Source organism: Maylandia zebra, linkage group LG17 (genome assembly GCF_041146795.1).
Source record: "Maylandia zebra isolate NMK-2024a linkage group LG17, Mzebra_GT3a, whole genome shotgun sequence".
Lineage (NCBI taxonomy): Eukaryota > Metazoa > Chordata > Actinopteri > Cichliformes > Cichlidae > Maylandia > Maylandia zebra.
In genome coordinates, this window is record NC_135183.1 from 486,362 (window position 1) to 502,643 (window position 16,282).

At 43.7% G+C, this 16,282-nt stretch overlaps 1 protein-coding gene and 1 long non-coding RNA gene across 2 annotated transcripts; both read left to right on the top strand.

Annotated features, from left to right (window-relative positions):
• Positions 1–619: 619 nt before the first annotated feature.
• On the top strand, positions 620–4,451 carry LOC101477377 (NXPE family member 3-like). The gene is made up of 6 exons (XM_076876137.1): positions 620–801; positions 1,472–1,481; positions 2,289–2,581; positions 2,720–2,790; positions 3,524–3,730; positions 3,826–4,451. The coding sequence occupies exons 1-6, from the start codon at positions 620–622 to the stop codon at positions 4,377–4,379; spliced, it is 1,317 nt and encodes a 438-aa protein (XP_076732252.1). The 3' UTR covers positions 4,380–4,451.
• A 3,680-nt stretch (positions 4,452–8,131) lies between these two features.
• On the top strand, positions 8,132–14,354 carry LOC106674725 (uncharacterized). The gene is made up of 3 exons (XR_003025034.2): positions 8,132–8,189; positions 13,672–13,790; positions 13,873–14,354. It is a non-coding gene; the product is annotated as an uncharacterized LOC106674725 (long non-coding RNA).
• Positions 14,355–16,282: the final 1,928 nt, after the last annotated feature.

A 16,282-nucleotide genomic window follows, 5' to 3' on the forward strand; every position in this document is an offset into this window, starting at 1 on the left:
TGAAATGTAAATCTGTGAGTGCTCTGAAGGTTTTGCTAGATTGTTTGGAGGATGTTAAGGCATGGATGGCTTTAAACTTCCTAAAGCCAACCCAACAGAAAACAGAGGTGATTGTGTTTGGTCCACTGCGACTTTGGCCCTTTAAATATAAAAAAAACCTTTGCTAGGAACCTATGAGTGTTTTTCGACTCTAATGTTTGACAAACAGATTAATGTTGTAATCAAGTCCAGTTTCTTTCATCTTTGACTACTTGCCAAAGTGAGGCCATTTTTCTGTTTTGGAGACTTTGAGAGAGCTATCCATGCCTTCATTTCATCTTGCCTCGACTACTGTAATAGTCTTTACTCTGGTGTTAGTCTGTCATCAGTTAGCCATCTGCAGCTGGCCCAAAATGCTGCAGCACGGTTACTAACTGGCACACGCAAGCGAGACCACATATCTCCCATACTGGCTGTGGTGGGGCGTGGCCTGTGGTGCTGTGCAGGGAGGGCGGACGCACCTGCACGGCATCCCTATTCACGCCCGCCCAGTTAAAAACACGGGGAGTCAGGGGTTTGGAGTGTGGTGTGTTGTGATGTTAAATAAAATGGCTCAAAACCTATGATCCCTGGACCCGCCATGTCTCATTCCCACCACACTGGTGCCCAAACCCAGGACGCGGGAGAGGCTGCTCGAGCCAGGAGTGGCGGAGGAACCGCGCGAGAGGCTGCTCGTGCCGGGAGTGGCGGCGACGAAGGAGCCGCGCGAGGGGCTTCTCGAGGCAGCAGCAGCAGCAGCAGCAGCAGCAGCGGCGGCGGTGCGTGAGCTGCGCCAGCTGGGAGAGGCAGCGGCGGAGAGGCCGGTGTGTGGTGTGGTCCGGCGTGCTGGACGCCTGCCCAGCTGTCCATGAGCCCCGGCTCAATGCCACGCCGGCTGTGTCGCTGCTTGCCACTGTCATGGTTCTCAAGATCTGGAGAGGTCGTGGTGTGTGTGTTTTTTGTCTTCGCCTCTCCCACCAGGGCGGAACTGGACCTTGAGTCCCCGCCTCTGAACCTGCCCTGAACACACACCTGTGGCTCATTCACACTGATCCTGGCAGACTACTTAAGATGGCAAGAGAGGCTGCTTCCTCGCTGGAGCGTAACACTACCTAGCGTCAGTGTGGCCTAGCCTTTGGAAGTATTTCTTGTGATCACCTAGAGGTTCCTCCTCACGTTGTTTTTCTCTGTGTACAGGCCTTCTAGATTCCCTGCCCGTCTTCCCTGCTGTCTGGATTTCTGTGGATGTGTGTGAGTGAGCGTTTTGGAGTGGACATTCAGAGTGAGTTGTGGATTAAGTTGAAGAGGAGCATATGTACCCCGCCTTGGACCTTCCCCTCGGACCCCCCTCCACCCCCCGGAGCCCGGTGTTATCTGTCTCACTGTATATATGTAGATATCCTCACTTGGTGCCGCACTGAAAATAAACCCTCACCTTCTCTCTAAACTTCAGAGTCCTGCAAGTGAGTGCTCTGCCTAATAATCTGTGACAACCACATGGGTGGCCTCCGGTCCAGCTCCGTGGGCGACCCTTGGACCCACTTCATCACCGGCGCCGCTGGATGCATGGGCGGCCACCAGAACAGACACCTCCCTGTCGCTTGGCCAGGGCCCGGGGGCGCCGCCGGTCCAGGCTGATCCCCTCTCCCGCTCGCGGTGGGTGGAGTAGGTTTGGCCGGATGGCTCCCCGGCCTCAGTCGAGCGATGGGGGTATGTGGTGGGGCGTGGCCTGCGGTGCCGTGCAGGGAGGGCGGACGCAGCTGCACGGCATCCTTAATCACTCCCGCCCAGTTATAAACACGGGAACTCAGGGGTTTGGAGTGTGGTGTGTTGTGATGTAAATAAAATGGCTCAAAACACTGATCACTGGACCCGCCGTGCCTTATTCACACCACACTGGCATCATTGCACAGGCTGCCAGTTAGTTTTAGAATTAATTTTCAGATTTTATTATTTGTTTTTAAGGCTTTGCACAGATTAGCACCCTCATAGCTTTCTGATCGCTTAAATTGGTACAATTTCATGATTCTTTTTCTTAACTCTTATCATGTCTCCCTATGTTTTTATTTTTTAATTATCTTAATTGTACAGCAATTGTGATATAATTGTGATATATAAATACATTTGACTTTGTCATTGTCTTCATGCTTGCATGCATGTAATCTGAATGAATTACTTACCATCAAAAAGAAAGTCTGTTCTAAAAGGTTGTCGTCATTATACATATTTATGTGATACTGTTTCAACACTCTGATTCTTTGTCCTACCAGGTGATATTGGTTCATCCCAGTGAGGCAGTCACAGAGCTGCGCAGGATGAACAAAGAGGAACCTGACAGGATCTTCTTCAAGAGCCAGTTCCGCTCAAGCTTGTTCACTAGAACGACCACGTGTAACGTATGTTTACGTCCAACTGAGCAGCCTGTGTGTAACTACACTGACCTCCATACAGGTGAGCCATGGTTCTGCTACAAGCCAACAAATCTGAGTTGTAATGCCAGGATCAGCAACTACAATGGAGGATATAAAAAAAACCTGACAACTATGGAGAAGCTTTTTCAGAGGTGAGCATTATCTGTGGTGTTAAATTTCTGGAGTGACTAAAAATGTATATACTGTGCATAATACATTTAATTTTCTAGTTCAAAAAGATGTTCTTTCCAAATTTTGTGAAGATGTTAATTGTGTATGCTTTCCTTCAGAGGTGTAAATATGAAAGTCTCCATTCCGGCTTCAGGACCAGCCAGCGTCACCATTTTGCCAAAACAGAAAGGTACGCTAACATCTATATCTCCATAATGAAATATTTAAAAAAGGTTGTGATATATATTATAAGCAGTTGGCAGGTCAAACATTAATAAATAAATAAATTAAAACTCCCACAACATTTACTAGCATCTTCTTGATATTGGACACCTATAGGATGTGTCAAGGTTATTTTAAGAGTAAGTGATCAGGAGATCTGGAGAACTTTATTGATGCGTTATTGATAACACTAACAGCTGGGGGTGTTCTTATGAAAGCATAGTTCAAGATGTGGATGAAATTAACTTACCGTAGGGGTCTCTTATAAAATTACAAAGAAACTTCTGGGAATTGGGCAGTGCAGTGAGGTTTACCTCATTAAAATTAGATTGATCTCTCATGTAGAAGGGCAGATCGTTGGAAGCCAATCAATGACTAGTAATGGGAATTGAAAATAGCACAGTGATTCTGCTATAGAAACATGGACAGGGAGAAACAGAGGTGGCAACCTGACTGCTCATTAGTTTCTTACAAGTTGAAGTTCAGGTTCTGGCTGCTGGGCTGGGGTCAGCTTTAACATCATTCTAGAACACGCCATCGACCAGATGTTTCATGAAATCAAAATTAGAAAAATACAGCAATACATTTGTAAGAATTTGACTTGGGTTTGAATGCTACAGACAGGTTAAAGAAAGGCTTTGTTTTGGTCTTTTCATTTTAAGTTAAAAACACACACAATTATTTGTTTTCCTGCTTACCAGGTCAGTCAGAGGTGAGCAGCAGCAGTGGGGAGTCTAAACCCTCTGGCTATTACTACCAGGGTGTGTGGCGAGCACTAGATGGTTCCACAGTTCAACAGTTCAACACTTCCTCAGCCATCACTCAGTGTCTGAAAGGAAAGGTGGTCCATATGTATGGAGACTCCACAATGAGGCAGTGGTTTGAGTACCTTAATGCATCACTACCAGGTAGCTTCTCTGCAAACCCTTCTGTAAACCAACATTATGATGTTCACCCCATTTTATTCATGTAGCTTAACTTATTCCCTTTGGAATTCTTTTAGATCTAAAGGAGTTTAACCTGCATAGCCCCAAGTCTATCGGACCTTTAATGGCGCTGGACTATGCAAACAATATCTTTGTGACGCACCGCGCCCACGGTCCTCCTCTGCGTACTGTCAATGTCCCATCCATGGAGCTGCATTATATTGCCAATGAGCTGGACAATGTGGTTGGAGGTAGTAACACTGTAGTAGTTTTTGGCATCTGGGCACACTTTGACAATTTCCCTATTGAGTTCTACATCCGTCGACTGATGTCCATTCGCAGGGCAGTGGTAAGGCTACTGTCCAGGGCTCCAGGCACTGTGGTTGTCATTCGGACTGGAAATCCCAAATCTTTTACACCCTCTGGTGCATTTGTCAACAGCGACTGGTACACTTTTCAGCGGCTAAAGGCACTCAGGGCTGTGTTCAAAGGCTTCAATGTCCATCTGGTCGATGCCTGGGAGATGGTTCTGGCCCACCACCTGCCACACAACATGCACCCACAACCTCCAATTATCAAGAACATGATTAATGTTCTTTTATCCTACATATGTCCTCAAAAGGTTGGATAGATGTGTTTCAGCAGCCTATGCAGACACATCTTATCTATAATATGTATGCTTCAAATTCATAGGAGCAGACTATGGTGGCACATAATCTTAATAACTTTTTTGTTATGACAACAATAATTCATTTGAAATATGAGGGGGGGGATGCAAAGCTGACATATTCCAATGTCTTCCTAAGAGAGGAAGCACCTGACAAATTATGCTGTCTCTAAGTTTGATTTTATGTAATTATATTTGAGCAGGTCGACTAATTACATCAGTCAGTCTTTCCCAGGCTGTGAGCAATCAACATAACTCTAGTACTGTCCATCTAGCTGGTTATTACAGTTGACTGCCAGCCTTCAATTTGTTTCTTCATTTTGCAAAATTTTGTAATTCCTTGTTTGAAAATACCGTGCACACTTTCTTGTTTTGTTTTTACATTGCAGATTGCTTGGAAAACCAAAGTGAAGTTTTTTCCCATTCACTGAACTAGCTAATTTGTATCTGAGAAGGGTCTTGTGACTGTGGTGCATGAATAATTTGTGGGGTTTGATTTGAGCTAATGAATTAAAAAGTATACATATACACACTGATTATTGTTTCACTATGTTGTCACTTATTGGCAGACCTGAAGTTAAATAAATAAAAATGCTTTTGAAATTGTTGCATCTTTAAAAAATAAAAAATTATCACAGCAGTGACCTCATGGCATGTGTAGCAAACAGGAAGTGGTAAAGGGGTCCTCAGAGTGTAAGCTGCCCACAATAATTCCTGATTTTTTTTGTACTTTTAAAAAAATCTGATGGTGTTCACAAAAACTCTGGACACGATTTTAATCACTTAAATTAATAAATTTTCAATTGCATATTTTGATATTATATAAGGTATTGACTTAAATACTTAGTGACGAGAGCCATGATGTTTAATTTTACATTTAATTTTTTTTCTGTATTTTAATATTATCACACCTGCTTGTGGACAGCGGATTTTTAAGGTACTGGTAATGTATTGTACCATTTAAAATAAATATATATGTATAAAAAATGCTAAATCATACTTTTGTTGTATAAACATTGCCTTGGTTTGTCTTTTAGGCAGTTGGGTAACACTTGTATGCATATTTTTAACCACAAAATTGGGTTTTATCTGCCGGACATGTTTTGTTCCTTATCTCAAGAATCACTGATTTTTGTGTGTTGCATTCTAGTGATGGGATTTCCAGCTCTTTTTAGAGAGCCGGCTCTTTCAACTCCCAACCGGCTCTTCAGGTTGTTTCGTTGCTTTAATTAATTTATTATTAACAACAATATAAAATTATGCACAAAATTAGTAATGTAAAAAAAACAAAAACCTGTGGTTTTATTTATGTATGTTTATATAAATATATGCGGTGGCCCCTAGAGACAAAACACGTACAAATTCCAAAACACATTTCTAGCGTTAACTGAACTTCCAAAACGGAGCTGCCTAGATCACTTAAATTACACAATTGAAAGCATGTGTGTTTGTGTATTTATACACAAGCATTATTATTACAAATAATGTTGTAAGAATGTTCATTTACCTGTTACGACCACACACTAAATCCGGTCGTTGGTACTTCCTAGCTTGTGTAGCCACAAGGTAACAAAAGCTCAACACTGCCCCGAGCATCCTGAAGCACTTCTGTTGTGTTTTTACGTATTTTGGAGTTTGTACGTGATTCAGAGGGTTTTTTTACGTGTTCTGGAGTTTTCAATTCAGTCTGTAACAGGATTACTAATATTCACTGTATTTCAGAATGACAAAACACAGATACTCACTACTTTCTTGTGGCTGAGACTGGTAAGTACTCACTAAATGTAACATTTATAACAGGAATAACCATGGACACTGTAAAAAGCTGCTCACATATTTAAATGTTACACTGGAGATTTACTTTTGTGGCAGTACTGGCACAATTAGTTCCTGGTCTGGGACCCCAAGGAGTGTGATGGTGTCACTAAGACTTCTCTACCTGTGAGGGAGCTCTGGTCTCCAGACATCATTGTTTATGAGTTGTAAGCACTTCAAATATAACATCCACCCAACTTCTCCCGCTTGTCCAGGACCATGGGGGCAGCAGCTCAAGCAGAGAAGCCCAGACTTCCCTCTCCCCTGCCACCTCCTCCAGCTTGTCTGGGGGAACACCAAGGCGTTCCCAGGCCAGCTAAGAGATATAATCTCTCCAGTGTGTCCTGGGTCTGCCCCGGGGCCTCAGAATCTGATCTCTGCTTGTTGCAGATGACGTGGTTCTGTTGGCTCAAAAACAAAAGCGAGGGGAGATGTGTGATTTAAGTAGTGATGAGAATGATCAAAATGTCTAAGTGTGTCAGTTGCAGGTGGGAAGCAGACCTGGATCAATCTCCACAGGCGGCGGTCGGAGTAAAATAATAGTTTAACATCATTAGAAACACCCAGGACGAGTTTTGGCTGAATTGTTTTACAGCTTCACTTCCATGTGTTCCTCATCCCGAAAAGCAAGCTCCAAGGATGTTAACGTCTCCCTGAAAACAAGAAATGCAGATCCAAAAGCAACAACATGGCAGGTCAAGAGACAACAGCAGTATCCTGAGCAGCGAGGGGTCCAGCAGCAACAGCAGTATGTGCAAAAGGCATCAGCAAGGAGAAAACACCATCATCATGACTGGATGGATGGAGATGCAATGGACTGCTGCAAGGGGGGAGACGAGAGTACAGTGGAAGGAGGGGGAGGAGACATGGAAGAACGCTGTTGTTTAGTGTGGGAGATCAAATTGGGCTAAGGAACCTGGGGAGGAAAACCGACTGCCTTTGAGTGGAGAATTGAAAAGTGTCTGAAACACTGCAAGGAGGAGAGGCACACAAAAATCACACACACAAACAGAAAATGCATTAATCCTATTAAGACATATACACATGCAATGAAGACCAGATAACATCTTAAGCATGCGTTTCTGTTTTATCATCTTGTCCAGTTCACTTAGTGGGATGAGAGGTGATATGTAAACTAGTGGACTAGTATTATGTTAGGAAAGATGATTGAATGATAGCAGGTGCAAACAGAATGCTGTAGAGAGGGTTTAAAATGGGTGGCACTAATAGATTCTGGGTTCTGATGTGTGGGGGAGGCTTTACCTCGACACACACCTGGCTACATGGGAAGAAACTCATTATCTAATAGAACAGCAGTGTTATGTGGTGTGTGTGGCTGATGGATGAATGTTTTGGGGATTTATCTGGCTGAGGCATTTTCTTTTGTTACCAAGTTGAACCTGCCAATTAGTTTTGGTTTGAATTACCCTTCCAAGGTGAAGAGCATGCTTAGATATGTCCTAACTAGGCCTTCCTGTCTGTTTGTTTTTGTACTTTCACAGTGCACTGAAAGTTTTGTTTGGTCATGCAACACGCAGCACCTGTACATAAAAGGCCAAAGCCGACTGTACTTCCTCAGAAGGCTGAGGTCTTTTAACATCTGCAGGAAGCTCCTGAGGATGTTTTATCAGTCGGTGGTTGCAGGAGTACTGTTCTATGCTGTGGTGTGCTGGGGGAGCAGCACAGCAAAGGACTCATCCAGGCTGGAAAAACGAATCAGGAGGGCTAGCTCTGTGGTCGGCATGAAGCTGGACACTCTGGTGACAGTGGCAGAGAAAAGGACATTAAAGAAACTGATGGACATTATGGACAATGCTGGGCATCCTCTGCACGTGCTCGTAAATAATCAGAGGAGCCTATTCTCCGCCTCTCTCCTTCACTGAACACAACTCCACCTCCCCCATCGCTTCACCTGCAGGCAACGACAAGATGGACACGGCAGCTATCAAAGAGGAGCTGGTCGGTAAAAAGAAAACATTTGAAGATTACTATTTTAATGCTGTCAGCGTAAAGTTAATGCCATAACTGCATTAACGGGGCAAATCTCCGTTAACTAGTTACCGCGGATCACCCAGTGCGTGGAGCTGGGCGGCTCTAACGAGCTAACCGGGCTAACCGTTGACGCACGGCCTAAAATCCTTTCATCTCAAAAATCGACAGTCTGTCTTATGTATGAATTCTGGTTGTGCTTACTGACCTCGAACCAATTTTATGTGGTACACAGCTTAAAAAATATGTCAAAAAATGTTTTGGTACGACTTTGGTAAGCTATGAAGCAGCACTGCTTGATGGATTGTGTGTTGTTTTTGTATGTATACCGAGCTTCTTATTAACTGCACGCACACACTGATCTCTGTTCCGCTTCCACTTTATTTCTTGTTCTTTTCGCTTGCCCTGAAGCTTCTTGCTCGCCAGTGAATTACACACATTGCAGTGACACAGTGCCATCTAGTGGCTGATACAAACATAGGTCAACATGCTACATCTCCCTTCTTAAAAAAAAAACCACAACTCAGGCTTGTAAAATTTCTAAGGCAACTGAAATTACAGGAATAACATCCTGAGCACATCCATTGATAACATAGCATTCGACTCAATACTGGCTATATCACAAACATAATAAACAGATGCATTTAGTGACATCATTGGAACAACAAACATATAAACAGCCTTTTTTTTTTTTTTCTAGGGCAGCGATCTGCCTGCACCCTTTACAATATTACAGGTCTAAGACCTGTCTTGGTTTGGTAACACGCCCATATCGAGTCGTGTATCCAGGTGTTGTAATGTCTTCACCAGGGGGCTCCACAGGCGGGGGCTGAGATACCACAGGGCTGTCATCGCTGATGCCTGTTGGTTGAATGAACTCCTCACCTCCTACGCTGTTCCTGCTTCTGCGGAGGTGTCGGCGGTTACGCCGGTAAACTTGTCCTGTATCTGTGGTTATGTTGTAGCTTCTGGACGTGTCGGCACAACTTGTGACCACAGCTGGCTTCCAGGAACCGTCTTTTTGCCGGAACCGGATCGGTGTGCCAGGACATAGTTGAGGCAGAGGTCGGGCGGCTTTGTTGAAATAAGTCTGCTGGCGCTGCTGGCAGACCTCTCTCCTCTCACGCACTGTTTGCTGGCAAACTACTTGGGGTGCCAGCTGTTTTGGTGTTGCAGGGAGGATGGAGCGAAGTCTCCGGCTCATGAGTAGTTGTGCAGGTGACTTTAAGTTGTCCACGGGGGTGTTCCGGTATTCTAATAGGCTCAAGTAGGGATCCTTATGTTCCGCTTTGGCCTTGTCCAGAAGTTTCTTTGCTGTCTGGACTGTTTTCTCGGCTAGCCCGTTGCTCTGTGGGTAATGGGGACTAGTAGTGGTGTGGGTGAAACTCCATGACTTTGCAAACTGTTGAAACTTACTGGAAGCATAGCACGGACCGTTATCACTAATCACCGACTCTGGAATACCATGCCTAGCCATGGCTGACTTTAGTTTGTGGATCACTGCTTCTGCAGTGCAGCTGCGCAGTCTTTCCAACTCGAAGAATCTACTGTAGTAATCTACCATGATGATGTAGTCTTCCGAGTTCCAAGTGAACAGATCGGTGGCTATGACCTGCCACGGTCGTTCTGGTATTCCATGTGACAACAGGGGTTCCTTGGGGTTAGCAGCTTGTCTCTCCTGGCATGTGCTGCAGGCTCCGACGGCTTCCTCAATCTGCTTTCCCATGCCTGGCCAAAACAGAAGGTCTCTGTTTTTGCTCTTTTCTATGCCCATATGGCTGGAATGAATCTGATCTATCATGTCCTTTCTGAGCCTTTTTGGGATGATCATTTTCTCTCCTTTAAACATGATCCCGTCTATCAGTGAGATCTCATCCCTGTGGTTCCAAAACTCCTGGATGTCAGGCGGGCATTGAGACCTTTTATCTGGCCATCCACTCAATGTGGTCCGTCTCAGGCTGTTGAGCTGAGGATCCTGGGCTGTTTCGTTTCTTATCTCTGAGAGTCTCTGGTCACTGACAGGCATGTTGCTGAGGACTGAGTGGATCTGCGCATCCATCCCGTCACATAGTGATTTGACGTGGAACTCTATGGATTTCCGGGAGAGCGTGTCGGCTACCGGGATGTCTTTCCCTGGCTTGTGGATGATGCTGATGTCGTACTTTTGCAGCTGTATTATCATCCTCTGTAGCCGTGGTGGTGCTGATGCTAGTGTTTTTTTGAGTATGGACTCAAGTGGCTTGTGGTCCGACTCAATGGTCACATGTCGACCGTACATGTACTCGTGGAACCGCTTGCAGCCAAAGAGAACAGCATACAGCTCTTTTTCTATTTGGGCATAGTTCTGCTCAGTGCTGTTAAGTGACTTGGATGCGTAGGCAACTGGCTTGCCGTCCTGCAGCATCACAGCACCGAGGCCACTTTTGGATGCATCGACCTGGAGTCGTAGCGCTTTCTTGGGGTCGAAGAAGGAGAGAACTGGGCCTGGTTCTTTAGTGATCAGCTCCTTCATTCGTTGAAAGGCTCTGTCATGGTTCTTGTCCCATACAAACTCACTGTCCTGCTTTAACAGCTGGCGGAGCGGAGCATTTATCTCTGACAGGTGTGGGGCAAATCTTGCTAGATAATTAACCATCCCCAGCACTGTTTCCAATTCCGCCCTGTTCTGTGGGGGCGCCATGTCTTGGACTGCTTTTACTTTTTGTGGATCTGGTTTCAGCCCTTCGTGTGACAATGTGTGACCGAAGTAACTGACCTCTTTGACGCAGATGGTGCACTTGTCAGGGTTCAGTTTTTACACCTCTCTCTCTGCTGCGCTGCAGCATGGCCCTCAGGTTGTCGTCATGCTCCTGTTTGGTTTCTCCGAAGACCAGTACGTCGTCCACAATGGCTGCCACGCCCCTCAGGCCCTCGTAGGTCTCGTCCACGCGTCGCTGGAACTCATCCTGAGCTGAGATTATGCCGAATGGCAACCTGAGGAAGCGGTACCTGCCAAACACAGTATTAAATGTGGTTAACAGAGATGATTCGTGGCTTAGCTTAATGGCCCAGTAGCCTGATCTGGCGTCCAAAACACTGAAATACTTGGCCCCAGCAAGTTTTGTGGTGACATCCTCTAAGGTGGGTAGAGGGTAATGGGGTCTTTGTATAGCCTTGTTGAGGGGTCTGGGGTCCAGACATACTCTGAGTCTGCCCGTCTTGGGTTTTTCCACGACAACAAGTGCATTCACCCAGTCTGTAGGATCTGTGACCTTGCATATGATTTGGTTCCTTTCCATGTTGTCGAGCTCGTCTTTGAGTTGGGCTCGCAGAGCAATGGGAATCCGACGAGGTGGGCTGACTGTGGGTGCAACGTCTGGATTTACATGGAAACTGCATTCACCAGGAAATTCTCCTATCCCTTTGAATACGTCTGCATATTCGTCTAGTATTGCCTGTGAACTGTTGGTTGTCTTGCCTCTTTCCTCCGTCACTGCCATCACGATCCTTACCAGGTTAAGGTCACGGCAAGCTTTCATTGCTAATACAGGTGGGGCGCTTGTGTTAACAACATGGAATTCCAACGTGCGGGTTTTGTCTTTGTGTTTGCATTTTAACTGGCATTTTCCTTCCACGCTGAGTGAGTGTCCCCCATAATCTGTGAGCTTGTGTGTGACAGGCTTCAGTGTCACGTGTGGGAAGAGTGTCTGGAACATGTTAGCTGGAATTGTGTTTGCTTGCGCCCCAGTGTCAACTTTAAACCTCACTGTCTGTGGGGGGGAACCAAGCTGCATGTCTGCATATGCTTGCTCATCATTTCTTCCTTCATTTTCTATGGTGATGCTATCAATGTAGAAACAGTCTTGGTCCTCATCTGTGTCCTTAGTTGTCATTTCTATGTTCTCTCTCACAGTGTGTACTGATTTGAGGTGGGCTTTTGTCTGCGAAGGGAGTCTTGACCTGCATGCTCTCGCAAAATGGTTCATTTTCTTGCATTTTGCACATTGCTTCCCTTTTGCTGGGCAGGTGTCTTTATTACTCTGTTGTCCGGCACAATAGCTGCACGTTTTTAGTGTTGCATTAGCGTGTTCTTTTGGTCTCACGCTTCTTGTTTGATATTCTTGTCTGTGCGATTTCCTGCCGATGGCGTGCACAGTTTCTTGGCCCCTGGAGTGACCCATAGTTTTTAGCTGTTGCTTTGCTAGCTCGTGTGATCGTGCTATATCTATAGCTTTCTCTAGCGTGAGCTCTGCGCCTTGGCTGAGTAACTTTTCTCGGACGTGTGGCGAGTTAGTGGCAAATACAATGCGATCCCTGACCATTTCATCTGTATTTGGGTACCCACAGTCTTTAGCAAGTAGTTTCAGTTCCGTAATAAACTGTTCAAATGTCTCATTTTCACCCTGCATCTTTTCATGAAACTTATATCGGGCGTAGATTGGGTTAGCTTTCGGTATGATGTAATCAGTGTACTTATCGTAGTACGTCTGAAGCTTTCGGGAGTCGTCTGCGGTGAGCGTCCATACGCGGTGTGGGAACGCCGTAAGCCTCCATGTCTGCGCTGTCCGACGGCGAGGGATTGCGTAGAATCCGCTACTCTGACACCATGTGTTGTTTTTGTATGTATACCGAGCTTCTTATTAACTGCACGCACACACTGATCTCTGTTCCGCTTCCACTTTATTTCTTGTTCTTTTCCCTTGCCCTGAAGCTTCTTGCTCGCCAGTGAATTACACACATTGCAGCGACACAGTGCCATCTAGTGGCTGATACAAACATAGGTCAACATGCTACAGATTGTTGGAGCATTACTGCTACCGAGGAACCTCGCAGAGTGATACGTACTCTGCTTCAACGTAATATTACCATATTATGCGTGTAAGGACCATAAATGGCGCCTGTAAGAGACACGGTTACAAAGAGGATTTCAAACTCCAGGCTGTCAGTCACGCAGTAGAACTTGGAAACAGAGCAGCTGCAAAATCTGTCTTTGTTATTATGCTCAGCATCTTTTATTTTACATTTTGACTGCACAATTGTGAGCTTTTTGTTATGCACAAAAACAACATTGTTTTGGTTTATTTATGGAGCACCATTAATAAATGCACTGATAATTTAAACAGATGCTTCAGGAGTTTTATCCCACTCATACTCTCAATCCAATGTTTGTCATTCTAAGTTGTAAAACCAATCACACAAAATTATCCTTGGCTTACATAATACATCCCAATATACTGTTGGTGCATTCCATGTAGAATACAATTTGTTAATAATAAATTAAATAAATTAAACATTTGATGTAATGTATGTTTTGTAAATTATTTGTTTTACTGTGTTTCACATGGCATTTTACAAGGCAGAATCAGCTCACTTTAGTGAGCCAAAAAAATTAGGACAGGAGAAAAAAATTCTTAAGTAATGTCAGGAAGCTGGTATTTTATTTTAAAACTAATTGCTATTTTTATTTATTTAGAGAATTAAAAGCCAACTCCAGACCACTGCTTGTCCTGATTTATGAGGGACTGATGAGGAGTTGGTAAGGAGAGGAATCAGAACAGGAGTGCCTGCCCCCCGCCCCAAACACATTATCAGGTAATGTAACTTTGGTAATTTGAGATTAATTCAGGTTTCTTTTGAATTGTTGACACTGTCCTCTCCTCTCTTCTCATTATAGCTTTTGTATGCAGTGCCAGTTCTGCTCTTTTGTCTGTTCAAGCCAAGAAGTACTCTTAAGACATCACCAGCTACGACATAGAAGAGGATTTCATTTGCCCTGTGTTTACAGTGACTGCATCTGTTCGTTCAGGACACGAGGGGCATTGAAGTCTCACCTCAGCAGATCACACAACAGGGCTAAGAAAAGGCAGGAGATCTCAACATTTTTTTGTGAATTTAAGGAAAACTGCTCACAGCATACATTTATTTCACATATTTTAAAGCACTTAAAAAAAAATCAGACTGTATCCTGTCCTTTCCAAAAATGTGACTATGCTACCAACAATTTATCAACCTTTACGTCACACACAAGCAGAAAGCACAAAAACTCAAAAGATATAAAAAACTGTATTAGACTGATTTCTCATGCAAATGCATGTCCTAGTGAAAGTAGCTCCCCTGATAAATCCTTAAATACCTCTCAGGAGCCAGAGACATTATCAAGTGGTTCAGGTGTAGCATCAAGTGATAAAGAGGACAATGAGTTTGTAGATTACCAATGTCTTGAACATAAAATAGCTAGACTTTTTCTATGCATGCAAACTTTGTTACATGTTTCTAAAAGTGCTTTGCAGAGAATTATTGAGGAAATTAGTGACATTTTAAAATTTTCTCAGGTTCATTCATTTCAAAGAATCAAAGAGGTGCTTGCTGAACAGAACATTGAGGCAGATGATGATGTAATTAAAAATATAAATGATGCACTTTTCAAAACCAACCCATTAATTATCTCAACAGAACCAAAAGGTGCATTATCTACTGATTACAAGAGAAATATTTATTTCAAGAATAATTTTCATGTAATTGAGCCTACAGAGTACATCTACAAAGCGAGAACTAGAAATACATTTGTTTATGTCTCAGTAAACCAGGTCTTGGAGAACTTATTGAAAGGGAAAAGTTTCTTTGAAAAGTTAGCATTTGATAAAGAAATTAGTGAAGGTTACAGATCATTTAGAGATGGGCAGTATTTCAAAAACAACAAGCTTTTAGGATTGCAAGATACTTGCATTAGTTTAGCTTTGTATATTGACAACTTTGAAATATGCAACCCTTTAGGAACATCTCTAAAAATTCATAAAATAACTGCTGTCTATTGTACTCAACTTATCTGCAAGGTTTCGTTCTACATTACACTCAATACAGCTTGCTCTTCTTGGTAAAAGTGTAGACGTTAAACAGTTTGGGTATGATGCTTTTCTTTATCCACTCATTGAGGATTTAAAATGTCTTGAAAGCACAGGGGTGTATGTTGACTCTTTAAATAGTTTTTTAAAGGGAACTGTATTTTGTGTCTGTGCAGATAACCTTGGGGCTCACAGCCTTGCAGGCTTTTTGGAGTCCTTTAATGTTGACAAATTTTGTCGATTTTGTAGTATTGATAAACATCAGATTGCAGCTCTTGATCCTAGAGAATTTCTGTTAGGGTCCCTGGGTCGTTGACCCAGTGTTTTGTGTTTTGGTTCTTTGATTTTGTTATTTCATTATTTTCTAGCTTTTCTTGACGGGTTTTAGGATCATTCTTAGTTTGGGTCCTCTGGGTGGGGTTTGGTTAGAGTTTTAGTGTTCTGGTTTTCTGTCTGTGTTCCGTAGTTGCTGTCTCCCCTGTCTGCTGTATCCCCACATCCAGTCAGTGTCTGTCTGCCCTGGTCCCACGTCTCTGGTCCCTTTGTTATAGTGCCTGCCTGTGAGTCTGTGTTATGTTTCCTGTTTTACTTTGAAAGTCCATGTCTGATGTTAATGTGTCTGGTTTTGCTTCCCCTGGTCTCGTTAGGCCTGATTTGCCCCAGCTGTGTTTCCCTCCTGTTATTCATTCCCTGATTGCTCCCACTGTGTATTTAAGCCCTGTGTTTCTCTGTGTCCGTGTCGTTTTTTTTGCTGTGTGTTTTGTCAGTCCACCAGTGTTAGTTTATTTTGAGTTTTTCCAGTTATGTTATGTTTGAGTTCAGCATTAAAGCTGTTTCGGTTTAAGTTTGTCTCTGGAGTCTGCACCTTGGGTCCTATTCCTGTCCGCACACAGCCACCTCATAACAATTTCCATTAAGAACTGTGGAACAGCATAACATTTTTCTAGAAGAGCTTGAGGATGGTCAAAGACAAAGTGTGTGTGGTGTCAAAGGTTCCTGTGCCTTAAGTGCGTTGTCCTATTTTCATCCAGTCACTGGATTTCCTCCAGATATATTACATGATTTCTTTGAAGGTGTTGTCCCTGTGGAATTGTGTTTGTGTCTTCAAGATTTAATCAGAAAGGGTTTTATTACATTTGAAGGACTAAACAAATGTATAAAATCATTTCCATATAAATTCTCTGATAAGCTCAACAAGCCACAACAAATTACAAAAGCCACAGGAACAGGAAGAGTGAGTGG

What these genes read in the sequence shown, in the direction of transcription:
- LOC101477377 (XM_076876137.1), top strand. Translation starts at nt 620, where the DNA reads ATGTCTCATTCCCACCACACTGGTGCCCAAACCCAGGACGCGGGAGAG. An exon ending in ATGGAGAAGCTTTTTCAGAG is followed by an intron (nt 2,582 to 2,719) that starts GTGAGCATTATC and finishes GCTTTCCTTCAG; the next exon opens with AGGTGTAAATATGAAAGTCT. An exon ending in CCTTAATGCATCACTACCAG is followed by an intron (nt 3,731 to 3,825) that starts GTAGCTTCTCTG and finishes GAATTCTTTTAG; the next exon opens with ATCTAAAGGAGTTTAACCTG.